Genomic DNA, 26,201 nt, shown 5'->3' with positions numbered 1-26,201 from the left:
CGAGCTCATCAAGTAGTGCCTTAAAAGCGATTAAATGCATTCTGTACTGCATAAATCAAGACGGTAAGGACACACCGATCAACCGTTTGCACCCTGTCAGCTCTAATCATCAACAACGCCTCAGAAGACGCCATGTGTCAATGCTTCAGGGCCCGAAGGTTCAGCGGAGCCTCCACAGATCCGGGTTCTGGTTCAACCCGCAGATGCAGGTTTGGGCTGCACCCAGAACTCATTGTGTTCTCCTCTGAAGTCGTCCTGAAGCCTCCGCATCCTTCAGACGGTCAGCTGTTCCGGACGCTGTCGCCACGAAACCCAGATCCACTAACCCTGACACGATTCAAACTGTTTTCTTTCTAAACCTCACCACTAGGGGCGCCCTCTCATGAACTGTTGGATCAACTGAAGTCTGAGACGTTCAGGGTCCCCAGAAGACGAATCTGGCTGACTCTCCCTCCCGCCTCAGGACTTACAGGTCGGTTTAATGTTTAACACAACTCGTTCTCAGTTTATCTGTGAGCAGCTTTTAAACCGTTCCTGATAAGAACCGTCATAAAGCGAGGAAGACAACGTGTGTGTCTGTGTGTGTGTGTGTGTCGATGCAGACGTGCGAGTCACACATGTACACAAAGCATGTGTAAATGATCAAATGTGAGTGTGGGTTCGCACCTGCTCCCCTGTGTGGAAACACCTGCCGCCGGGTGTCACAGGACACCTGTCTGGATCCGTCCTGCGGCCGCCGGCCTGCAGAACGGATCTGTGGCTGGACGGTGGAGAAACAACTGTTCATGGGATCGTCCACAGCCATCGGGGGACGGCGTGTCCTCACCATGTCCAATAAAAGCCAGGAACTCACCTCAGCTTCCTGGAAGTAAAGTGTTTATGTCACATTCAACATCCCGTTGAAACGTCATCTGTGTTCTCTCCATCACGGACCCAAACAAGATGGCCTCAAGCGCTGCACGTTCATCCGCCAGGTAATCCTCCTCCCCATGGACCGGCGCAACCTCCGGATGCATCGGATGGAGCGATCCAGGGAGCAAACAAAGTAAAACATAATGTGTCTGTTCCGAAAAGAAGTGTGTGTGGGGTGTGTTCTAAAAAGATGCAAAGTCACATTGAGCCTCTCGTTGAGCCTCTCAACTTCCATTTGAGAGGCTCTAAACCACCAATCAGAATGCAGCAGAATGTGACTTTAATGTTTCTGTTTGTGATAGAAATTATTTATCCAGGTGAGAGGATGGGGGTGGGCTCAGGGAGGACCTACCTGTCCCGTTCGGGCCTCTGTGCAGCCGGTGCCGGTCGGTAGAGGGCGCCCCCGGGTGGCTTCTCTTCCTGCAGGTCGGAGGCTCAGGTGTCCCTCACCGAACCTGCGCCAGACTCCGCGCGTAAAGACAGACGCAAGTCCCAAATTTATTAAATAAACTGCAGTTATTTTCCAGGAACTTGTTGTAGAAACATTTTTACGTTTGATTCATTCTATTGTTTGAAAGTAGAGATACACGCATTAAATTAAAAAAAAAGAAAATACCTTAGAATGTGTGAACAACTTTAGAAGCTCGTGTGATAAAACTTGCGCGATAAATCCATCAGCGGTCCTACCCTGCCGCTTCTCCCGCCCCCTCTACCCTAACTGGCTCCCAGCTGGTGAGCGCTCCACCCAGGCCACCCGTGAATGGTCCACGTGCTTGTCAGTCATCGTGGGAGCGCCCGGCTCCAGCTCCGGGCAGCAGAGATGCGCCGCTGCTCCACTGCTGTGTCGTACAGTTCGTCGAGCGGCGCTGGGAAGTGGAGTTTGCGCGTCGTGTGCGTCCGTGGACCAAACGGCAGCAGCAGCAGCAGCAGGGGCGGTGCGCCGCGCCGCGCCGCGCCGTGCGCGCCTCTGACACCAGCGGGAGGAGGATATTTTGTCTGATTGAGAACTACACATTTCCCTTTTCCCCGATGGTCGCTGACACCGAGCAGAGTGGAATAACATGGGGAACCTGCAGCGCTCCTCTCTGGCGTGTCTCCTCGCGCTGATGCTCGAGGTGAGAACTTGATTTTGCTCCTCTCTTTGCTCCTGCTGCTCGACTCCTCGTTGAGGAGTCATTCCCCCGGAGTTCGTTCTGACGCGGTTTAATTACGCTCTTAATTTATTTACAGTTGATTTAGGAAATTCCCCAATTTTCGCTTCTTTGAGGAAAATAAATCAAGTTTCCGGCTCCTCTTCTAATCGTACTAATTCTGTCGCCACTGATCGATGTGTGCCGATATTGATAGAATAAGGGGGCTTTACGTTGATGCTTAATCGATTGTTACACAAAGGTGAGATCGCTTCGCGGCGTCACCTGCCGACATCATTACGCACGCATCAGATCAATATTCTAGCTCTCTAGTCCGTCTTCTAATGTATTTGGGTGTAAAGACGCCCCCCCCCCCGTCCCGTCCCGTCCCGTCCCGTCCCAGACCCAGACCCAGACCACCGGTCCCGCAGATGTGGACTTTATTTTAGTTTTAGCTGCGGTCTGATCTGCAGCGTGACGCGCGTTCCAAAAAAATCACAAAAATGTCAAGCAGAGGTTTTTCTCAACGGACCCGGTAATAGACGGGAAACGGACATTATCGCCACGCAACGTTTTAACTCTGTCCCCCCCCCCCCCCCCCCTCCAGGTGTGTCATTCCACGGGTTACTTCGAACTGCAGTTATTTTCTGTGGAAAACCCAAAGGGTCAGCTCCTGAACGGCGACTGCTGCGACGCAGAGAAGAGCGCCGCGGAAGGCCACTGTGGCGCGGACGAGTGCGACACCTACGTCAAGGTGTGTTTAAAGGAATACCAAGCGGACGTCACGACCAGCGGACCGTGCACGTACGGCTCGGAAACTACTAAGGTTATCGGTGGGAATACTTTTCTGTTCAAAGGCGGCCAGAAAACCGGACAGAACCGGAACAAGGATACCGGGAAAATCATCATTCCCTTCAAGTTCGCGTGGCCAGTAAGTGATCATGTTGTCGTCTTGGAGCTTCACGTGACGTCACTGTTTATGGATTGCTGCTGGAGAAAAGCGGATTTTAGTGGAACAGTGTCACCTGGTTGCTCATCAGAACTCAAAGCAGCTGATTGGACCGCCAGGTAAACCTTGAACTGTGCGAAGTCAGGTCGGACGTGTTTTTGGTGAGTCGCGGAGGAGCCTGCGCCCTGCAGGCAGTCATCCCGGCGTGCACCGTGGCGCATTTTGGCACCGTTGTCTGTAACAAGTACCAGCGTGCCCCCCCCCCCCCCCCCCCCACACACACACACACACGCGCGCGCGCGTAGCCCCTCTGTACTAGGGATGTCACAGCCCTTCCTTGGAATCTGACGAAGCCAAAGGCTCGAGCGCGCATGACGCATGGCTTTTACGCACAGCGGCGGCGCATTTGTGTCTCTGTTGGACACGTTAACAAACAAGCCGCTGTTCGTGCGACTTCAAAAAACAGCGTGTGAAGAGAAAAGAAGTGGCGGTGCCAGAAATTAAGAAATAGCCCGTACCGGTAATGTATTTATCAACAGCGCGGCTCCCACTCCTTATTAGGAGATCCGGCGTGGGAAACGGGAACGCAGCGGCGATCAGAGCTTTAAGAAAAGTTCAGTCGGGATGAAGGAGCTGCTTTAAGAGTGGGTGATGTCCAGTGGAAAAAACCCCATCACGGGCTTGATTCCCACAGCAGCTGAGTTCTCTCTCTCTCTCTCTCTCTCTCTCTCTCTCTTCAAACAATATTCTTCATTTTTCTGTTGTTTGACATCAGGTTGTCTAAGATTATAAAGAATTCAGGTTTGAACAAATAAGACTTTTAAAAGGGAAGATGCTTCTGCAGCTTCTTCACAGTTTAAACATCTGTCCTTTAATTGGGCCAAAAATAATGAGTAATGACTACAGCACAAACTGCAATGAGCTGGCGACTCGTCCAGGGAGTGCCCCGCCTCTCACCCGTATAACAGCTGGAATAGGTTCCAGTAAAACCCGCCGCCAGGATTTCAGATAAGAAGAATATGAAAAAAATTCAACAGCAAAACATGGAATCACTTTTAGGATGACGCTGCTGCGTGAACGCGTGACGCCGCTTCCGGCCTCGACTTTGACCCGCCGGCTGTGGGACGGCACAGACCTCGTGGGGCGTGGTCGTGGGGCGTGGTCGTGTCACATGTGTACATATTGGGCGCTATGTGGCTCCGTGACCCGTCCATTCATCACTCACCGTGGTCAGCTGTCAGCAGAGGGGAAGATGGAAGTAGTAAGTCGGGGCCCCCGCCGGCGGATACGGTTACCACCGAGGCGTGTGTGACACAGGCGGCGGGTATCGGTGTCACCCAGCGACTCAAACGAGAGAAGGTCCCGGTCCATCTGGGCCGGGGATGCCTTTACCTCGCCGCCTCTCAGGTTTGCGCTCTCTCTGTCGCCGGGTCATTGTTTCACTCGCCGTGTGTGGGGGTCAGTGTTTTCCACTCTGCCTGGACAAGGTGTGTGTGTGTGCGCGTGCGCGGTGCACAAAGGAAGGAGGGTGTCAGTGTTCAGCAGCTCCTTGTGATGACTTTGTCCAGTGAAGGGATTTTAAGCGTGTCGTCACGCGTCATGGTTTCAGACATCTTTGTTCTGACGTGTCATAAAGACTTTAAAATTGGCCTTTCTCTGAAACCCGACCGGTCAACATGTGATGCTGCGGTTGCCGTGTGAACGGGACGTCCGATGGACGGATGGAGGGAGGGTTGTGCTGAGAGGAGATCATCCAGGGAGGAGCTTTGTTTACTCCTGATGTTTACTCCTGATCCACGTTAATCAGAATGGAATTATGCGAGTTATTGAATCTCGTCCTCCGAGGAAAACGTTGCTTCGCCTCTCCAGGATGTGGAACGCCGCCTCTCTGCGAGCGTTTCGCTAACGGACGGCGCTAACAGGTGCTGAGTGGTTCCGTTGTGGCCTGTAGCCTCTGGTGCTGCTCGAATGGACTCCTTCCAGTATCTGGGCCACTGGTTCTGACTGCTGCATTAATGAAGAGACAGCGATTGTTCCTGCCGATCATTCATCCCTCGAACCCTCCGGCTGTTTGGTGACATCTTTTCTGGTCAAAGGGACAGAGGGGGCGATGGAGGGATGGATGGAAGCAGAAACAGCCCCGCCTCCATCTTCTCCATCTTCCTGCTCGGGTTTCTGTGTCGTAGGAGGAGTATTTATCGGATGAGGATGTCGGGAGTGAAGGATAAAGAAGCATTTTCTCCTCCTCCTCCTGCCTCTTTCCTTATGGGGTATTTTTAGACCTGCTGTCCTCCCCTCACCCCTCTGTGTGTAAATCAAAGACGGAGGGTGCTCGCTCCTTCGGTTTCATGGCCCCCGTCCCCACTCCTCCTCGCCCCGGCGTTGGGAGGACAGAGGTGGAGCAGCTGCAGAGGAGCAGTTGGAGGCCTGCTCCTCTAAATGTTTAAGGGAAATAGCATTAGCACAATGGGCTAGGATTACAGGCTGTAATCCTATGCTGCTCGGAAGAGGCCATGCTAGATGGCACAAAGTCGTCTTCTTCTTCTTCGGTTGTTATTCGGGGCCCAGCGATTGGCTTGTTTGCCGAGTGCGTCGCCGCCACGCCGCTCGCTGGCGTCCGTCGGGGTCTCCTGGCTACACGATGCTTTCGTGGTTGCTTTGTTCGGTAGATGAGAAGAAGGGCGTGACCCTCATGCAGACGGAGGTGTGGCGTTTCCAGGTGGACAATAGTGGAGTGCTGCAAACCATTAGCTCGTTAGCTTTAGCTGCCTGGCTTTATTGCATTCAAACCGTTGGCCAATCAGATGAAGCCCCGGCCCTTCATCCGCTCCCCTCACATGAACTGGTTCCAGTTTGGATTACAGAGCTGATATGGACACCTGTCATTTTGTATTTGCAGTATTGAACAGTTGGACCGTCCCACCACGCCGACCTCGCCACAGTTTAAGGAGCTAAACTTACCGTTCTGTCATCCTTCATAATAAATGAAGCTTTCAAAATAAAAGCATAGCGGAGACCCTCTGTTTGTTTGTTTGTTTGCATCCTTGCTTGCAGCCGGAACGCCGTCTCTTTAATTTGAACAGACCATGAGATCAAATGTTTGGGACTAGAACAGAACCCTTCCTCCATGTTCCGTCCTGTAGAAGCAGCAGGAGACGACATGATGGATTTAAGTAGGAAATTATTGGTTTATTTTTTTACAGAGAGGAGCGGAAGGAATTCCAGGCGTGACCTGGAAAAGTGAAATGTGTGATTTTTCCCTTCTGTGGCTCGGTGGGACGGAGACTCTAATTAAAACCCAAGTCCCTCTGACTCCTGTAAATTGGTTAGGAGGTGTCAGGTGTCTCTCCCCCCCCCCCCCCCCCACACACACACTGAAATATGTAAACACACACAACGGGCCATGAGACGGGACCATCTGTCTAGATTAGAACCAGCGCCTCTGACATTTAAAGGGGCAGACTCGTCTCTCGATGACATGATCGTCCTCGTAATCAGAGCAAATATTCCTGTAAATGTGATATTCTGGTGATTTAATCCAGACGGTACCGGATCGACCCGTATCCTATCTCTGGGTGCTACCTGATGTGACCCCGCCCACCGTCATATATCACCTTGTTGGAGAATTGTTGCTCATTCAGGACAACAAAGGATCCAAAGAATAGAAAGGAAAGGAAAGAGTCCAGTGTTTATTAAGGAGTTCTGGTACCAGTTGAACCTTTTCCTAAGGGTCCACCTTGTTATGGGAGCACGAGAACCACGAACGATCCCAGTTCTCAGAACTTTTGGGGGCTTTTTTTTAGTTCCACCTTTTTAAACGTCTGTCAGCAGCTCGATGGCACGACACAAAGTGGTGTGAGCGCAACCAGAAGCAAGGTCGTGGAGGTGCTGGTTCCCCTCCTGGGTGTTCTGTTCACAGCCTGAAGAGAACTTGTCAGAAAAACAAACCGGCGCCGCCGTAGACAACTTTCCTTAGATGATTCATATTTATTGATTTATTGGCGTTTTGACGTGGGCTTCTTCTGGTTCTTGTGGATCTCGTGGGACAGGTGTGGTTCTGTCTGTCCCTGTACCTGTAAAGTACCTTGAGGAAACCTTGTGTTATGATCTGGAGTTATAGAAGTCAAAATGAAGTGAACTGAATTCGTCTAATCCCCCAGAGAAACATATTGTGATTTCCCCCCCCCCCCCCGCCGGGCCCGGTCCCTACGAGTCAGACGTGGGTCATGGGAACGTGCAGCTGCTCTTCCGTCCCCCCCGCGGCCGATGGACAGCGAGCGCCTTTTGCCCGTGGAGAAAAGAGTAAAAAGATAGGGCGCACCTGAAACAATCCACACTTTGCTTTTGTTGCTGCGAGACGTTGAAGTTCACCTCCCCGGGAAAGGAGGACATGGTGTGGAGCAGGCTGGGTCTGTCCAGGAGGAGGTTCCACCACAGCTCCTCATTGATTATCGATAGAAGTCAGGCAGTAATACGGTGTTCAGAGTGTGTTGTTTCAAAATATACTGCTTAATAAAACTCATACTGGGATGTTAGAGGGTCTCGTGTTGTCACTTAAAATGTTATTATTGTTGTTCATTGAGGAAATAAAGTTTAAATCTTGATTTCATTGATTTGAAGGTTGGTCCGTGAATTAAGCTGCAGCCAGGTTACCCTTGAGCAAGTCATTAAAGGCCTGCTCATCCTGGTGTGATCCAGACGTTCCAAACAAAACCTGGTTTCCAGGTGAAGACATTTATTCTTTGTCAGAGCGGGAGGTGCGCTTGTTAACTCGCCCGGGGCAGCTGGAGGCGAGTCAGTGACAGCACGGTGGGAACGGGACTTCTTTTCCCATGTTGTTCCACACCTTGTGTGTGTGTTTATACTTGTATCTGAGTTTCTGTGTGAATTCCACATCGTGTGTGTCAACATGTTGGAGTGTGTATCTGACTTTGTTCATTAGCGTGGCCCGTGATAACCTCCGCCCTCCTTTGTGTGTTACAGCGAGAGTACACCGTGATAGTGGAGTTGTGGGACAGGGACAACGGTACCCACGGCAACGGTAAGGACCCCAAGACACATCATACCTCTGTCAAAGAAGTCCCATCTTCACAGCCCGGTCCGGTCCGGTCCACGGTTTACTGGACCGGACCGGGTAACTCAATGTTACCTTCATCATGAAGATGTTGAAGCGTTCAGGTAAACCAGCAGATTAAACGACATGGACGATCGCGCTTCAAAGGTAAAGTGAAAGTCGGCCATCTTCTCTCCAGCGAGACGCCAAGCCCCGCCTTCTCTCTGCCGGCCAATGATTAGGGCTAGGGTTCGGTCATTCAGCCATTTGTAACGGGCCTCGCCTCTCACGTCTCCTCGTTAGCATCCCGACAGTTGTCCTGCTACCACGCTTTCAGCTCCCGCCATGGACTCTTGACCTCCTCTGGAGGACGCCTGCGTCCTGTTGAGGTGAAACTATACCCGCTAGCTCCAAATCACGCTGGAAGCGTAATTATACGACGTGTGAGTTCTGACACTTTCACTCGTCTTCTGTCTCCTGACGTGTGGGATTTCCTGCATTTGAAAAATGGCAGGGAGCAGGTAGGAACCTGTTGCATGGGGGGGGGGGGGGGCAGGCAGCGCCGGTGATAGCAGCGCCGGTGATAGCGTAGCACAGACATGGGCAAACCCAGGCCCGGGGGCCATATGCGGCCCGTTGGTCTTTTTAATCCGGCCCGCCAACTTGTCCAAATTATATCATTAAATATAATTGTATTATAATTAAACCTCATTCATTTGACCTTTTCTCTGTAATGCTACCTGTAAAAGGCCAAATCCTTTAATGCAATAGCTTTCATGTGTCATTTATATTAGCTCACACAAATACTCCATCCATCTGTTCTTGGTCCGGCCCCTCTGTCGAATTTTAGAACCTATTGTGGCCCGCGAGTCAAAAAGTTTGCCCACCCCTGCCGTAGCATGATGAGAGGCGTTATCTGTTACAGGCCAGGTGTTCACTGCAAGTAGAATCCAGGTACGAGAGCCCGTTCCCAAACGCCAGGTTGTTGGTTCACATCCCATGATAGGGATCAGCCCTCGTTGCTCCTCGCAGTGTCATTCACAATTTCATTTTGCCAATTTAACTGACAAAAATTAACGTTTTGATCATTAAACATTTAATTTTTCTGCAGTTCTTGAAAAAACATTTGATTGTGATGTCATTTCCTGCTCCGAGTCTTGCTGCCTTTTAAATGTCCGACTGTTTGCTTCGCTCCCTGGCAGACGAGGAGCTGCTTATCGAACGCAGCATTCACAAAGGGACGATGAACCCCGGCGAGGAGAAGCAGACCGTGGCGTACAACAGCCTGGTCGCCCGCCTGGACTACGGCGTCCGCGTCCGCTGCGATGAACACTACTATGGCAACAAGTGCAACAAGGTGTGCCGTCCCCGGGACGACTACTTCGGCCATTATGTGTGCGACCACTTTGGGAACAGAGAATGCTTGGAGGGCTGGACCAACCTGACGTCGAGCTGCAGAACAGGTAGAGGAACGACGGGTCCATCAGAACCAAACGGCCTCGAGCTGTGGTCCGTTAGACCGCGGAGGCTCAAAGACCTGCTGCACCGAAGTTAAACGCTGCACGCAGAAACAGATTCCATCTAGTTCTTAAGTTCATGCCAAGTGTCGCTGCAAGAATTCAAAGAATTCCGACCGGCTCCTCGGCGCAGACGAGTGTTTCCTCCTCGTTTTCAAAAACAAGGAAACATGGGAAATGTTCGTTTACTGATTTCACCGTCTGCAGAACAAAGCGCCAGCCAAGAATGCAGGAACAATGATGATGATGATGATGATGATGACGTTCAAAATCCTCTTCACTTTCCTTTCCCTTTAGCCATCTGCAAGCAAGGATGCAGCCTGGAGCACGGGACCTGCAGCATGCCAGGTGAATGCAAGTGAGTCTCCGCCCCCTTTTTTACATTGATTGGTCTTTGTTTGTCCCTCTTTGTCTGCCGTACACTGTACGTATGTGAGGATGAGGAGGGAGGTTCTTGGTAACACTTCAAGTCGCATTGACACCCCCCCTCCCCTTGAAGCCATTGTTTGACTTCCCGTTCTAAAGGTGGTCCACCCCCCCCACTGTATGTTTTTTAGCCTGTGTTTCCTCTCTCGTCTTTTTCTAGATGCAGCGAGGCGCCACACACACACACACACACACTTCCTCCCCCCCATCCAGTCTAATGTCTGATGCCCACATCCCTTCTTCCTATCCTGGATCTTGTTTTGGCTCCTGCTGGATTGTTGGGAAGTTTAGATTCCACTCAGTGACCTGCAGACAACAGATTCAGATTAGGGGGGCGGAGTTACACCAGCTAATCCCCAACTTTCATGGTCACTAACGTGGCGTGTTTACCTGGGCTTGTGTGCCGTGAACACACCGAATATGGCGACACTGTCGACAGCGAGCATCTGCAAAAAGGCCGGCTGGGCGGGAGAGAGGCAGCGGAGAAAGATTTGGATTTGATTACATGTGGAACGGAGCCGTGCATTCAGACAGGAGCTAAAAAAGCCATGCGGCACACACACACACACGCAGACACACACACCAGCGTGGGGGAGGCAGGGGGGGGAGCCGGGTTTTGTTTTAGTTCAAATCTCATAAAGAAAGAAACAAAACGCAGCTGAAGGTTTAATTGGAAATGGCCGGAGGATTGGAAGAGAGAGGAACACCCTTGAATGTGCCTCAACATGTGAACACACACACACACACACACACGCACACACACACACACACAATCTTTTTGTTAAATCGTAACGGACACATTTGATGGACGGTGTCTATTGATTAATCATTCGATCGGTTTTCACTTGCCGGAACGGGAACAGCGGGAGGAAACAGAAATCTGATCTGTTTGACCGCCGCTCATCGATGATGTCGTCCAGGTGATCGATCGATTAATGAATGACTTTGGTGTCATATTGATCACAGAGAGGAGCTCGATCAGAGAGAACTGATTGTGTAACCGCAGACATAAAACGCCACGCTCAGCTTCAGAAGAAGCTTTGACGTTTTAAACTCATTCCATGATTCCGTTGTCATGGAAATGTCCAGGAACAAAGTGCTAAACCGAGGGCCAGACCGTTCAAAGCTAACGGTGTAGCAGCTGAATGCTAACAGGTGGGCCGGGCTGATGGACAGATTGAGATACGGCGTGAAGACGAAAAGTTAAATTGTTTGTTTGGTGTCTTGTTTCTTACACGACTTACAGTCCCTGCTACAAGACACGCACGCATGTCGCTAGGCAACAGGGCTAAGTCCGTCCGCTGGATTCGGGTGCGAGGCTCTCCTGTAAATAATTCAGCACACACACACACTGCCCACCCCCTGTCCTGTGGGTGTGGTTTCTCCGAGGGGCCTCGGTGGAGGGGGTGTTGAATGCTGCTGTAGTATTTTTGTCTCCGGCCGTCCCTGCTGCCCCCTCCATCAATGGGACGGCAGCAGCCTGGCGACGGGGCTTGTGGGTAATGCCACCCTTGGCCTGTGGTTGCTCCGGGCCATTTCCCGTGCCGTCCCACATTGCACCCAGACAGTCTGTCCACGCCGCCGCACCGCACCGCTGACAGTGTGCAGGGCAACGCCGCCGACTGTAGTAAACAACACACGGAGCTGGGCTTCTCGCCGTGGAGACGTCCTGAAGGCGTTTCTCTTCACGAACCTTCCATGAAAATTCTTGTTGTGCGTCGTCTCCAGAGCGGAACCGCGCCCGATCCGTGGGAATCTCTGGCGAGCTACATCTGATAGGACGCCGGCCACGGCCGCCGTCGGTGTTCCACAGCTGCACCATCATAAAAATAGGATGAATTCACACCATGTCCTGTTTGGAAACACATGCTTATGTGTGACATCGCCTCGTCCTGTTGGGTGTGTGTCGCGCTGCCAAGGTGTAGCTGGTCGACATAGCGATACCGCGTGAAACTGCACCTTTACATAGATAAAGAAAACAGCCGCAGAATACCGCTGCTGTAAGGAGTGTTTGGTTGGCATCCATTTTGAAGTGTTTGTGAGCTGGAGGGAGAGCGGCGGCGGCGGTGGGGGGGTCGTGGCTCCCTAAAATAGCGGCGACAGGAGAAATGACAGGACAGGTGGGACAAGGTTACCACTGGCCTTGGAATAACAGAGTGCTGCCATAAACCAACAGATTAGCTAACCCCTGCGAGACGACTTGCCCTCGTTCCACAAACCCGCCGCTCATTCCAAGTTTGACCTCGACGGGGAGACAACACGGGAGAGGGCTGAGAGACGACACGCAGCATACGACACGCAGCATACGACACGCAGCATATGACACGCAACATACGACACGCAGCATACGACACGCACGAAGGGGAAAACGCACCTTCGAAGCAAGTCGCTTCTCTCTGCGCTCGCATGATAACGAGTTCAGGACGGTGAGAGCAGCTCGTACTTGCGCTTCCTTCAGATGGACGATGGCGAGTCCAAATCCCTGTTCCAACCACAGTAGCTTCTCCACACTTTCCTGTTTCCTGCACGCTATTTATTTTCAACATGGAGCATTCAGGAATCCTGAATCCTGAAAACTGCCCGCCCTTATTAGGAGCATCTGTAATCCTGATATTCCCGAGGGCCGGAGCTGTAAATAACAAATTCCCAGTGTCCTTCTGAAATGGAAGGCACGGCTTTCACCAAAAAAGGTTCTCCGCCACTGCTGCGCCCGATGAACTCCGCCCCCTTTGCGTCCTCCTTTATTGCCTCTGGGGACAATAAATGTCTCGCAGGAGTAAAAGTAACGGTGCGACAAAACCGACGGCAATCAAAGCGTGATCCGGTTCAGAGAAACGGAAGGCAGGAAATAGAAAGGTGGCTAAACGGTAATGGATGGAATAAACTGGGGGGTGCGGCCCTCTCAGGTGTACACCAATCAGGTGGCTTGCTGTGTGTTGCAGGTGTAATTACGGCTGGCAGGGTCCGCTCTGCGACGAGTGCCTGCCGTATCCCGGCTGTGTCCACGGAACGTGCAACGAGCCCTGGCAGTGCACCTGCGAGAAGAACTGGGGGGGTTTGCTCTGCAACAAAGGTGAGACCAAAAAGACGTTCCTGTCTCTCTTCTGCACGATTATCGTGCAACGGGGCATTAGACTGTCGTTGGCGGTGCGTTCAGGTGCTTCGGGTAACACTGGTGTCCTCCATCCAGATCTGAACTACTGCGGGACGAACCGGCCCTGTAAGAACGGAGGAACGTGTATGAACACAGAACCGGACGAATACGACTGCGCCTGTCCGGACGGATACTCCGGGAAGAACTGTGAGATCGGTGAGTCTGAATCGGAATCCCACGGATGATCCGGGCAGGTTCTGAAGGACTGCAGGAGCCCAATGGGTAACCCCACGTCTTCTTCCTCTCCAGCGGAACACGCCTGCGTCTCCGACCCCTGTGCCAACGGCGGGACGTGCCACGAGGTGCCTTCAGGCTTTGAGTGCCACTGTCCGGCGGGCTGGTCCGGCCCGACCTGCGCCAAAGGTGAAGACTGGTTCTGTTGGATTCCCGTGTTTGAAGCCTCGTCCAGGCTGAATGTTCAGAGGAGCCGTTCAGTTCGAGCTGATTCCTACATTTCCCCCTTGGATCAGTGAATACGGAATGTCTGAATTTACATTTCAGACACGGATGAATGCGCCTCCGTCCCCTGCGCCCGGGGGGGGACCTGCATCGACATGGAGAACGGCTTCGAGTGTCTCTGTCCTCCGCAGTGGACGGGCAAGACCTGCCAGATAGGTATGGAGATATGTGGCTGCTGCTTGATTTTCCATCCTGATGCCAAAGCATTGCTGCATGTTGGGTATTTTGCTGCTTGGTGTGTTTCCGCGTGAGTGTGTTGCACCTGAAGTGAATGCAGCGTGCCCAAATATATCCCAGGAATCCCATTTGCTTGCAGAGTTGCAGCATATGCGGGTGTTTGTTTATCCTGTAGTATTACGGCAGGCGGGGGTATAACGGAGACGACTTGCTGGGAATCATTTGCTATTCGAGCTAGGTGACTTGAGTAAAGCTAAAAATAGCTTCCCGCCTGGCAACTGCTCGCCTTGGGACCCGATATACCCCGCTGGGGGGTTATCTTTGGCTCCAGACTGGGCGTATAGGAGGAGCGTACACGCTATGGTGAGGCGGCGCCTCGGCGTGGCACTTCAGCTTCACCCGGGAAACACTTTGTAACCTGTAAACATGCAACCGTTCAGGGGCGGTATCCGGGACACAGCAAGGCGCGGCAGGAGGGGTTCACGCTAATGGGGGAGGTTTTCTGGCCGGGTTGGGTGCGGTGTTTAGTTTCAGCAGCCCAACAGGTGCCACTCACCTCCTGGGACCAGTATTAATGCACCGTGTCGGTTTAGGGTGAGCGAGGGGCGGCGTGGCGGGGACGGCGAGCGCCGCCTCTGAAATTGACCACTTGGAATGCAGCAGGTCGGCGTTCAGGGAATGCAATAGAAGGACATTAACCCTGATGGGTGGGGGGGGGGGGGCAATGGAAAGAAACGATGATCAAAGCTGGCAGACGTGAACGAAATGGAATCCAGACTTTAGCAGGAAGGCTGCGCTGCACACGGGCTAAATATGTAGGTTGTTGCGTTTGTCCCTCCCCAGCCAGCAGACCTCGAGTTTGTGATGTCATTAAGTTGTAGCACCTGAAGCGTCACCAGGTGACGGGGGCTTCTGGGCAGGTTCTCGTCTTCCTCATTTCATTCTGTCTGTCTCTCTCTCTCTCGTCTTCAATTTGCAGACGTTAATGAGTGCGCCGAGAAGCCTTGCCTCAATGCGTGCTCGTGCAAAAACTTGATTGGTGGATATCACTGTGCCTGCTTTCGTGGATGGGTGGGCCCAAACTGTGACATCAGTTAGTATCAACCCAGCTAATCGATAGCCTTCTGCCTCCGTCCAGCTCCCTGTAGCGCTGCTAGCTTCTTCTAGTCTTTCCCCGCTCCCTCACTTCTCATTCAGCGTATTTTCGACATTACTGAGCCTAAAATAAAAAAGATGGTGTCGTTACTGGATGTTAAGATATATATTTTTAGCTTTAAGCTTTTTCTTGCTTAAAATTCTAAATTGTTCTTTCACCTTAAAGTAAAGAAACTCCTTCCGTGTTCTCGCTGCACGTCAGCATTTCCTTTCTGCATGCGTCCTTTCACGCTGGTCGGCCATTTTTTCTGCTGCATGTTCCGGGGTGCCGATGCATGTTCTGCATTACGAGTCGTCCGACACAAAAGTGATTCAGAGTCTTTGTTTTCTGCTTCAGATTCAAACAGCTGCCATGGTCAGTGTCAGAACGGAGGAACCTGCAAGGTGAGCTCCGGGAACCAATTCAACGTCGTAAATAAGAACTCCGATTGAGCAGGGAGGGGTTTGGAAATGCTCCTAATTATTTCCTTCAGGAGTAAATGTACCCGTAGATCTGCCATTGATTGCTTTTTTTTTTGTTCCAGGAGGTGACCCGGGGCTGCCAGTGCATCTGCCGTGTGGGATTTGTGGGTCGGCACTGCGAGGTTCAGAGGAACCGCTGCGTCAGCAGTCCGTGTAGGAACGGCGGCCGCTGCCACGCCCTGTTGGACAGGTTCATGTGTGAATGCCTGCAGGGCTTCACTGGTGCAACCTGTGAGGTGAGGGACCCGACCCGAGTCGGAACGCATCAGGAGAAACGGACTGCTGCTCCCTGCCGACAGCTCACTTCCTTCCTGCTTTCCGTGCGTAGGTGCAGAGCGACCCGTGCAGCCCGAACCCGTGTCAGAACAAGGCCCAATGCCACAGCCTGATGGGAGAGTTCTACTGTAGCTGTCCGGACGGCTACGATGGCAAGACCTGCTCCGAGCTCAAGGATCACTGCAAGACCAACCAGTGCCGAGGTACCGGACGCGCCTGAGCCCCTTCCCAGACGAACATGGCTGGAAGAGGGTTTCCATCCGGACACCCGCTGATTTCTTTTTTTTCAACCTCTGTTGCCCCCAAGTGATTGACAGCTGCACCATTGCCGTGGCAACCAATGACACCCAAATGCGGGCGTGGCACATCTCGTCCAATGTGTGCGGCCCCCACGGACGCTGCCTCAGCCTTCCCGCTGGGAACTTCAGCTGTTCCTGTGATCTGGGATTCACCGGCACCTACTGCCACGAGAGTGAGTCAGGATGAGACACGCAACACGGGCGTTATTTGTCATGGCTTACCGCACGGCGAGGCACGCCACGCTTACGGTAAAGCCAACCTCAGCATTCTTTCATGTCAGAAATCTGCAAAGAATCCCCCCCCCCCAAAAAAAAGGATATAAAATGAACTCATTCACTGCCTGCCAACAGTGACTCCCCTTCTATGAAGCAACAGAAAAGAAACACGTAGAAAGCGCTTTTGTAATAGAGTGAGCTAAAGGAAGATGCGTTAAGCAGTGTTAGCATAGCAACGAACGAGCCACAACTTGACATAAGACAAGGGAGCGTCTCCTGTTTTTTTTCCCTGCTTAATATTTTGCATTGCCTGCGTCGAGCCCTGACTCTCCATCGGTACTTTGACGCGTCTCCTCCTGCAGACATTAACGACTGTACGTCGTCCCCCTGTGAGAACGGTGGCACCTGCATCGACGGCATCAACTCCTTCCAGTGCTTCTGCCCAGACGGATGGGAGGGCCGTCTCTGTCATATCGGTGAGTCTTCATAACGCTGTGATTCATTAATCCCGGGAGAATCCGTCACCATCGACGGAGTCTGGGAATGTTAAAGAAGCCTAAACAATGGAGGGGTTGATTAGCAGGAGGACGGCGCCGCCTTCCGACTGACTGGGAGTCGTTAAACGTTCATGTCCCGTCACTAGCTTAGAATTAAAATGACTCCTGACCCGTCGTTGGTTCCAGATGTGAACGAGTGCAGCAGGAACCCGTGTCAGAACGGAGGACGGTGCGTCGACCTGCTCAACGACTTCTACTGCGACTGTGTCGACAGCTGGAAAGGAAAGACCTGCCACTCCCGTGAGTCGAGGCGAACGCCAGTCGGACGTTATGATGAAGGATACAGAAAATAAACGTGTAGTTTAAACCAGGCGTTCATCAGATGTTTGACCGTTATAGTCAGAATCCAGGGCAGGTCTGTGACGCTCGAAGAACGCCGCCCTGTCCTCTTTGTCCTTATTTATCTCCGTGTCAGGTCTTATATTCCTTCCTAATCTCCTGTCTGAGGTATGGCGCCTCGCCAGCCGCCGTGCAGGCTCGTTTTGTCCTCCGTGGCATCTCTAAACTTTGCTTTTTGTGCCGTATTAACCGTGACTTAGTGCTGGCAAAGGCTCAGGTATATGAACCCATGTCCCTCCCATGTTGCCCGGTTCAGGTGAGAGCCAGTGCGACTCCTCAACCTGCAGTAACGGAGGGACGTGTTCCGACCACGGAAAGTCCTTCTTCTGCAGCTGCCCTTCAGGCTGGGCCGGAAGCACCTGCAACACAGGTCAGGGGCTGTAATTGCACGGTTACAGCGGCGGTAATAAGCAGTGTAATAATGTAATAGCCCACTAAAGCCTTCTCACAAAAAGAGAATCATTCTTTTTGTTGTGTTTTAGCCAAGAACAGCACATGTGACTCGGGTCCTTGCGAGAACGGCGGTACTTGCGTCGGAGGGGGCGACGCCTTCACCTGCATCTGCAAGGACGGCTGGGAGGGACCCACCTGTGCACAGAGTACGTTTATGTTTCACCAGCGAGCCGATGAGCGGTTCCCTGTCAAATGAAGGTGTTTCAGAGAGACTGGTGACAGCAGGAAGCCGGGAGAGCCTTTCAAGCTCGTGGCGTCTCCAGCAAGCACACCTGGAACACCTTCGGTGTCACTGCCAGACACCCAACGGGCTGTGCTGCTTCATTTCACAATCGTTCCTGGTTGATTAATACTGACCGCTGTCCGGTTTTGGCAGAAATGTAAATCTGAAAGTTATTTTTTGTCTCTCCTGCAGACGTCAACGACTGTAATCCTCATCCCTGGTAAGACTTCCTCAACCCAACAGATTACCAGGGTTGCCAGTGGGTTTAGATAGACGTCAATGGCGTTGAAAGAGTTAATATTTGTTCCTGACCTCATTCTGGATCAGAACCAGAAGACATTTTTCATGATGGTTCATCGGAACCCTTTATTACTGTGATTTATGGTGAGTGAATTGAATGCAGATTTTTTTTAAGCCACCATTATAAGTAAATGGGAAAATCCAGATGTTTCTGTATCCAGACGGGAATCTGGTTTGCTGTCAGAATTTATGGATCTAAGTGAGACCAAGACCCACCTTCAGATTTTTATTCATCAAGTTCCATCCATTTATGATCCCCTTCCTCCCGGCTCCTCCTCTCCAATGAGCGACAGAAGCTTTAGCTGGTTCTGATTTTTGGAGGAGGAGGGTGGGCCCATTCACTGGGCTGGACCGGGGGGGGGGGGGGGGGGGGGCTCAGTATGTGGTGGCAGGGATTAACATCTGAAGTCTGGACGCTGATCAGGATTAGTCTCAGTCTCTAAGGCTGCATTTACATGACAACAGTTTTACTGGAGTGAAAAACGTGGAAACGATCCTCGTGCAAACGGATCAGATAAAAGAAAATAATAAAGTGGAAGCAAAGTGCCCCCCCCCCCCCCATGTAATGAATTCACTGTCTGTTTCCTTTCTGCAGCTACAACGGCGGCGTCTGTGTCGACGGAGTGAACTGGTTTCGCTGCGAATGTGCACCGGGATTTGCCGGACCGGACTGCCGCATCAGTGAGTCCCTGGGAACCAGAGGGGGGCGTGTGGAGGGGTCAGGTGGGCGGGGGGGGGGTCAGAGGTGAAAGGCCACGGAGGGGGGAGTGTCAGTCGATTGTTCCAGGGCGACAGATTAGGAAGACGGTCTTAACCCCACTGCCGGGAGCCGAGCCTTTTCAGGACAGGGGTGTAAAATAAAATAAAACCATTCTGGGAATTCTGTCGCTTGTTTTCCATTTGGCGGGATTCACACGGGAGGAGGACGAAAGACTTGCGGGACCCGGCGAATTCAGATTGTAAACATCTCTGATGGAGGTCTCTGCTCCGATGGATTCACGATGTGGGATTGAAACCTTCCTGTTTTCCGTCTGCAGACATTGACGAGTGTCAGTCGTCTCCTTGCGCTGAAGGTTCGACCTGCAGGGATGAAATCAACGGCTTCCGCTGTGCGTGTCCTCCGGGACACGCCGGGCGCCGCTGCCAGGAGTGTGAGTACCAGACTGCTCCGACGTGACCCGGATGTCTGACCACCTCGACTGAACTCTTTCCTTCCGTCCTCTTTTCTCTTTCAGTCATCGGATTTGGGAAGTCGTGTCGTCACGCCGGCTTGCAGTTTCCTCACGGCATCCGCTGGGAGGAGGAGTGTAACTCCTGCCGGTGCGCCAACGGATCCGTCCACTGCTCCAAGGTCAGACGATTTCCCAGAGACACTACTTACCTTTCCTGGGGGGGGGGCATTCACAGTGAAGCAGGGGTCTCACTGAAGCCATGTCCTTCCAGGTAAGGTGTGGGCGTCGGCCTTGCCTCCTTCCCGAGGCTATGCCTCCTCCTCCAGACGCCAGTCGTCACTCCTGCCCCGGAGGTCAGGAGTGCGTGGAGCATCAGTTCCTCCGCTGCTTCTCGCCGCCCTGCCACCAATGGGGGGTTTGTTCTGCACCCGAGCCCCCGACGCCTCTGCACACACAGTGCGAGCCCAACAGTGGTTACCTTGACGACAGCTGCGCTCGCATCACGCTCATCTTCAAGAGGGACAACGTGCCGCAGGTGAGGGACACTTTGGACGTAGATGGGCTGGACACTTTGGATGATGGGCGCCACGCTCGGCTTTAAAAGTTTAACGAGAGAAGATTCGGTCCAGGCATCCGGGCGTGAAGTCATTTTTTGCTTCGTGCTACGGGTCCCCACAGTGTCCAATCCTCCGTCCCTTAACGCAGAAGCTTTGTCTTCTGGGTTTAGCCCCTCAGTCCACCTGGTGTGCTGCTTGTTTGCTACCCTAATGAGCCTTACCTGCCCCCCCCTCCCCCCCCCGCAGCAGGTGTGTTTTATTCAGCTGAGTTCATCTGTCCCCAGACAGGTACTGATCTGGGGACACCTCCCTGCTGGACTTTCTGATTGGCTGCATCTGAAACAGATTTAGGAGGACTTAGAAGTTGATTGTTACTTACCACTAATCTGTGTGTGTGTGTGTGTGTGTGTGTGTGTGTGTTCGTGTGTCTTGCAGGGCACCACTGTAGAGAACATCTGCTCCGAGTTACGGTACCTCCTGGTGACCCAAACGCTGGCCGAGGATCGAGCGCTGCTCATCCTCTGCGACCTGTCCTACGCCAACAATGATGCCGTGGAGGTTGCCATGGTGATTATTACACAACAACACATGGATGCGCAACATGGTGGAAAAGGAGGGATCTAGATGACGCTTGAAGCGCTAGCGCTAACCTCCAGCAGACATTGAACCAGTTTGTGCTAACTTTAGCACAAACAGAAGCGGGTCGATCTGTTAGCCGTAAACAGACAGACCGCTTGTGTTCCGTTCGGTTCCTCCTCTGTGTAGGACCTCTCCACGTGTCGGTACAGAACATTCCCAGAGGACTGGGAACCTTTTTTGAATTCCTGTTTCTTCCCTCTTTAAGTAAAAAAGTAAAAGACAAAGAACAGAGAGAGAGAAAAGGGAAAGAAAGACGGGAGAGGCTTTTGGACCTTTCGGGAACATCTGGATGAGATTGATCTTTTTTGTTGGAACATCTTCGTCTGTTCTTCTCCTCTTCTGTTTGTTCGCTCTTCTCTCCCATGCCCTTTCCTTTGTTGTTGTCTTTTCTACCTGTCTTTTATTGTCTTTTCTCTCTCTCTCTTCCATCCTTCTTTCTCTCTCAGGGGACAATGCTTTCATAACCCCCCCCCCCCCCCCCCATATCCTCCTACTCACTAACGACTTGTGTTGCGGCGAAATGTCAGCGCTGGTTTCCAACTTTGTGAAATGGTTTCACTGTCAGCCCAGCCTGAAAGCGATTCGGGGGCCGGTCCGCTGAGACGGCCCCAACCCGAACCAGAAACCAGTGCAAAAGAATGAGGAGCGTTCGCTTCGTCTCCTTCATGCTGAGGCTGCGTTGAGCGGGTTGGAAGGAAAACCGAGACATGTTCACTTAGTTTGGTAAATATTTAGGAGAAACATTCAGAGCAGAATCAGATCGGGCCGGTTCTTCACAAACGAGAAACTGGACTTCAGTGTTTATCCAACCGTAAATGTAAATACAAGTAAACAGAGTAAGTCTGGTAGTATCATGCATTGTTACTACTGTAAACGTTTCACACCAATCAATCAGTTCCTTCATTTAACTTCTCACCAGAGGAAGAGCACGATCAATAATCCTCAGCTGATATCAGGGAAGTAAAGAGGAGTGTTTGTCCCGGGTTTAGGGGGAGCACAGCTGTCCTCCTAATCCCCCTCCAACTCCCAGCTCTCGGCACCTTTTTAGGCAATTAACTCCGCCCTCTGGCCTCAGCAGGGGGTTCTGCAGCCTGCCAGATGTTAGGATGAGGATCTCTTTTATTCTGCCTCCAGCCAGACTGGCTTTCATTTTGGTTATCGACTGTCCCGTCTCCACAGGCGACCTGCGACCTTGTTTACTGCTCCACTTATATACGCGGAGCTTTTCGCCTGTGCCTTGCCACAGGTTCAGTTGCTTTCGAACATCCTTAAAGTGAACACAGCGGTTCAGAGAGGAACTCGGAATCACAGCAAACTGCCAAAATAAAAGTATGTGAAAGGAAAAAACGAGTAGATTCAGCTCTCTTCTCCTTTCCTCTCCGCCTCTAAATGCCTGCAGTCCTTCGAGCAGGTTGGCCAGAGGTCCAAAGACGGCGACCGCGGGCAGATCCAGAAAGCAGCCAGCGCCATCATCGGTGCGCTGTCCAAACGCCACAACAGCAGCATCATGCTGGCTGTGGTGGAGGTCAAAGTGGAGAAGCGGGCGGAGTCGCCGCCTGTGGGTGAGTCCCGTCTTCCGTCCGTCAGTGAAAAGAGTTCCATGGTCTAAGCACATCTTGTGACTCCGTCCTGCAGGGTACCTGGTTCCGGTTCTGTGCACCGTCTTCGGCATCCTCTGGGTCTTCTGCATCATCGTTTGCATTTGGTGGACCTGCAAGAGGAAGAAAGAACGTGAGCGAGCGTCCCAGTCTGAGGACAGGACAGTCAACAACCAGCTGGAGCCGCTGCGGAGCAACGCCCAGAAGGACAACCGGGACAAGGACATTCAGCATGAATGCAAGAAGCTGATGGGCGTCTCGGACCGGACGTGCGACGAGGAGGCGGGCGAGGAGGAAGGACACCAGGAGGGGGAGCAGGAGAAAGACGAGGAATGGGCGCTGGGCATGGGAGGGAAGTGTCCGCTGCAAAATTGGCCAATAGTAGAGGTGCTGGACAAGGGGACGATGGGCAAAGGAGGACTCGTCTGCACGTCCCGCAGCGCTGCGGTGAAGGCGCCGCACAGGACGGCGCGCAGCCCCAAAGACAACCGCTGTAAAAACCTGAATGCTGCCAAGGTCACTGAGGACATCAAGGACCACTACGTATGAACGCGAGGAAGAGGGCGGAGCCTCCCGACTCAAAGCAAGAACTGCAGCGTCGCTGACCCGTCAAAACTTAAATGCACCAAAACTGAAGATTACAGATCCTTTAATTGTCCTTTTTTTTGGGTCACGCCTGATTTAATTTGTTCGCCTGCAGCACGGAGGCTTTTATTGATCTATGATGAACGCTCACCTGTGTCTCCTCCCACCTCTGAACGTGATTGGCTGTGCTGATTGGGTGCGTTGGCTTCCTGTCTGCCTTAGCCCGAGCCCCCGGGCCTTTTCTACGCCGTCTTTTTCTAGAACACTCAACCTTAACAGTAATCTCTCGACGCTGATTGGAAGCTGGCACAGAGACGCAGCTTATGTTTACATTCACTGACAGTTTTTCCATTTGTGTCCTTGCCATTTTAAAATGTTTGTGTCTCGCTCTCTGCGTCTCCATGGTGATTTTTCAGCGTTCGCTTTGGTAGACGAGTGCCTTCGGCCCCGGTGTTTGTCCTTTCCTGTCCTCTGTAGCGGTCGTGCAGAATGTAAAGGCCTTTAAAGGGAACGCTGTCCCTGTAGCAGTAAAGGTTATTTTCATCGATCTGTACATATGTAAATTTGACAAATGGCTGTGTATATTTGAACTGAGTAACTTAAGTCATGCTTTGTATCTTAGTTATTCTAAAGAATGGCTGTTTTTTAATGACGTCATTCCAGTCAGGAGTGTCCGTGGACACTCGGACAGGTTCTCCAGAGACGTTTTTCGGACTGTGTCCAGGGTCCCACCGACACTGTTTGTCCTTTTGTGTTCTGGTTGTTAGTTCTAATCTGGTCAGAGTTCAGGGAGCGCGTTGTTGGGCTTATTGCTGATTGTGCTACAACTAGAGGAACCTCCCGTTCATTTTCATTGGAGACTTTCAGGCCAGCGTGGATGCGGGCGTTCCGGCAGGGAACGCCGGGCCACCCGGCAGCAGCCGGCGGTCCTCCAGCTGGGACGCATTTGGCTTCCTTTTGTGTGAGATATTTGTAAAAAAGAGAAAGCTCCAGCATCCTCTGTCCCAGGCGTCTGTAGGAGGGAGACATCGGTTCACTTATTACTTTGAAATGAAGCAACAGGATGAAAATTAAAGAAACAAACCACAGATTTAAAACATTTCCTGACATCTGTCTGATTTGCTTCCATCCCTTTGGGGGTTCTGCTACACAGATTCTGGATCTGATTTCTAGATTCAGACCAAACCAGTTGGTCTCCGGGTGCTGCCAGTCAGTGTTCGGCCCGCTCCATTGGTAAGAACCCGCCTTACAGCAGGCGGGCGGGGGGAAATGCCGGCTGGGTTCTGGAACCCCGACCCAGAGTAAAGCTGTCTCAGTTCTGCGTCTCAAGTCTAAAGGCGTGTGGAATGATCTTACGGTGGACGAGTGTGTGTGTCCTCTCCTTGTGTGGACGAGTGTGTGTAATCCTCTCCTCGTGTGGATGTGTGTGTGTGTGTGTGTGTGTGTGTGTGTGTCCTCTCCTCGTGTTTTGGTCTGATGAAGGGAACAAGTTGTGTCGTTGTCCGGTGTGTGTGTTTCTGCAGTAAGAACACACACCTGAGAAACACTCAACGGCACCCCCCACGCCAGCGGTGAGGTAGAAAAAGGTCAAATATGATGTTTTCAATATTTTATATCTTTGTTAATGATGCTGAAGCGAAACACGGGACGCCCAAATGTCAGCAAGCGTTCACCTTTTTTCTGTGCTGGCCCCACTGGAGGGGCTGGATGTGCAGACCAGTGTAATTATTTTGTACAAAATTTGGTAAAAGTCTTGGTTTGTTTGTGGATTTTTTTTGATTGTTCTTAGAACAGTCTTATTTATTAAAGTATTTTATACCAAACTTCATCTGGTTTTGTCATTTCTATTTGAGCTTTTATTCACTTGTTGCTATGGTTTCTGTAGGATGTCACATGTTCACTAATAAAATAACCCTGTGGTGCATCACATTTATCATTATTCTTATTCCTAGTCTGTGAACCCTCATTGATAATGGTAATAAACTACTTCTGATTCTGATTCTATCCCAGAATGGGACAGAATCCATCTGATGTCCCGGATCACCATCCAATTCTGATCCTGACTGTTCCGTGGGTCGCATCCTGGCCATCCTTAAATGTTTCAGAACCTGAGAGAAATCCATCTTTTGTCAGAAAGTCCCTCTAATCTTTAAAAAATTGAGAGGAGGTTAAAAAAAACAATTGCTTCCTTTGAAAATATGGAAATCCACGCATTTGAAAATGAATTCCCTCTATTGTTGTTCAGGTAGCCAATCAGCTACTCTCCCTTGGCTGAGCCAATGAGGTGAGTCCTTTGCACGCCTCAATTTGCCTCATTAACGACGGTGTGGGAAACAATTAAGGTCCACTTGCACCTGTGTCCGATACCCATAATGCTCGGCAGGACGTTATGCGCCGTGGCACGCGTTCATTAAACCGGCAGTTGTTCTTGGAAGAATGGGAAATGTATCTGGAATTCTGGATGGCGTGGCGCTCGGGTCACGTGTCACACGATTGCTGACCTACATGGAGGGAAGCACAATGAAAGAGAAGGAGGGATGATGGTGGCGCTAAGATCGCATTGTCATCCCACAATGCGACGTGTGAGCTGATCCCGGATTCCGACAGGATCCGGTTTCAGTGAGGACCACCGGTTTCGTTTTATTCCATTTAGCATGTTGTGCGTCATTGAGAGTCTGTGAAGCTGTGGAGCGGCGAATCACATCGGAGCAGAGAAACCACCTTCTAGACCAGCGGTCGGCAACCTAAGGCACGCGTGTCACGGCCAGCACGCAAGGCCATTTTTGCTGGCACGCAGAGAATGCTAAAAGGCAAAAAAAATACGGAGCACGCTAAATGCAGGAGAAAACAAAGCAAGCGATGATGTCATCCATGCATTTTACAGACACACAAAATACTACCTTATCAGTGACATTTGAAGGCACCATTTCGGGTAATCAGTCATTGGCTGACACAGACGACTGTCCCGAATGTGTCTTCATTTATTGGAACATCCACAGATCACATGGCATTAAGTTAACCAATGAGCAGCGACAATGGTTACGATGCGACAAGTTTTCAGGAAGTAACCTTTTCAGCAATATTGTTAGATATGTTTGAGACATGGCTGAGAATTCCAAACAGGAAAAGGCGGGACTTCTTCTTGGGTGAGTTTTTGGGCTTCTGCTTTCACGTTGTTGTTTAACGGAAACACTTTTTTTTCTGAAGACGTTGAACTGCTTCGGATTTTTTCCAGTTTCTGTTTCCATCATTGATTGGTCTTGTCTTTCTAAAGTTCTGGTGCTGCTCGCGACAACGCAGTGAAGTCAGCGAGGTTTCAAAGACACTGCAGGCGATTGCTGGAGTAATTGTGGGTGTGCAGGGTCAGTTCTCGTCTTTTCTCTGCTGGATTGTTCTCGTTGGGTTAATTTAAATATGACTTTTTGTCTAGTCTTCTTAGAACGGGACAGAACATTTAGAATAGGAGACGTTCTGCATTAAGTTCTGAAGCCCAACCTTCACCGACATGCATCAACGATGCTAACTGAAGCGCGAGCATCATGGTTTCACGCGGCGGTCTTCACGGTGACGATGAAGGTTTGACTTGATGATTA

The 26,201-nt window shown here is 51.5% G+C and overlaps 1 protein-coding gene across 1 annotated transcript; it reads left to right on the top strand.

The window, feature by feature from the left end:
* The first annotated feature begins 1,973 nt into the window (after nt 1–1,973).
* LOC137907809 (protein jagged-2-like) lies at nt 1,974–24,430 on the top strand. The gene is made up of 26 exons (XM_068752167.1): nt 1,974–2,027; nt 2,650–2,973; nt 7,975–8,032; nt 9,247–9,507; nt 9,859–9,919; nt 12,930–13,060; nt 13,178–13,297; nt 13,391–13,504; nt 13,643–13,756; nt 14,757–14,870; nt 15,270–15,316; nt 15,457–15,630; nt 15,723–15,873; nt 15,978–16,142; nt 16,548–16,661; nt 16,869–16,982; nt 17,338–17,451; nt 17,564–17,680; nt 17,950–17,977; nt 18,653–18,738; nt 19,095–19,208; nt 19,293–19,408; nt 19,501–19,764; nt 20,222–20,353; nt 21,825–21,987; nt 22,061–24,430. Exons 1-26 carry the CDS (start codon nt 1,974–1,976, stop codon nt 22,570–22,572), a joined length of 3,762 nt encoding a protein of 1,253 aa, XP_068608268.1. The 3' UTR covers nt 22,573–24,430.
* Nucleotides 24,431–26,201: the final 1,771 nt, after the last annotated feature.

This window comes from Brachionichthys hirsutus, chromosome 18, assembly GCF_040956055.1.
Source record: "Brachionichthys hirsutus isolate HB-005 chromosome 18, CSIRO-AGI_Bhir_v1, whole genome shotgun sequence".
NCBI classification, from domain to species: domain Eukaryota; kingdom Metazoa; phylum Chordata; class Actinopteri; order Lophiiformes; family Brachionichthyidae; genus Brachionichthys; species Brachionichthys hirsutus.
The sequence above is the reverse complement of the archived record's forward strand: the minus strand, read 5'-3'. Positions and strand labels throughout refer to the sequence as shown.

Excerpts from the sequence above, each read along its gene's own strand:
- LOC137907809 (XM_068752167.1), top strand. The coding sequence starts at position 1,974 with ATGGGGAACCTGCAGCGCTCCTCTCTGGCGTGTCTCCTCGCGCTGATG. Across the intron at positions 9,920-12,929 it reads AGCATGCCAGGTGAATGCAA|GTGTAATTACGGCTGGCAGG; the intron begins GTGAGTCTCCGC and ends TGTGTGTTGCAG. Across the intron at positions 13,757-14,756 it reads GGGCAAGACCTGCCAGATAG|ACGTTAATGAGTGCGCCGAG; the intron begins GTATGGAGATAT and ends TTCAATTTGCAG.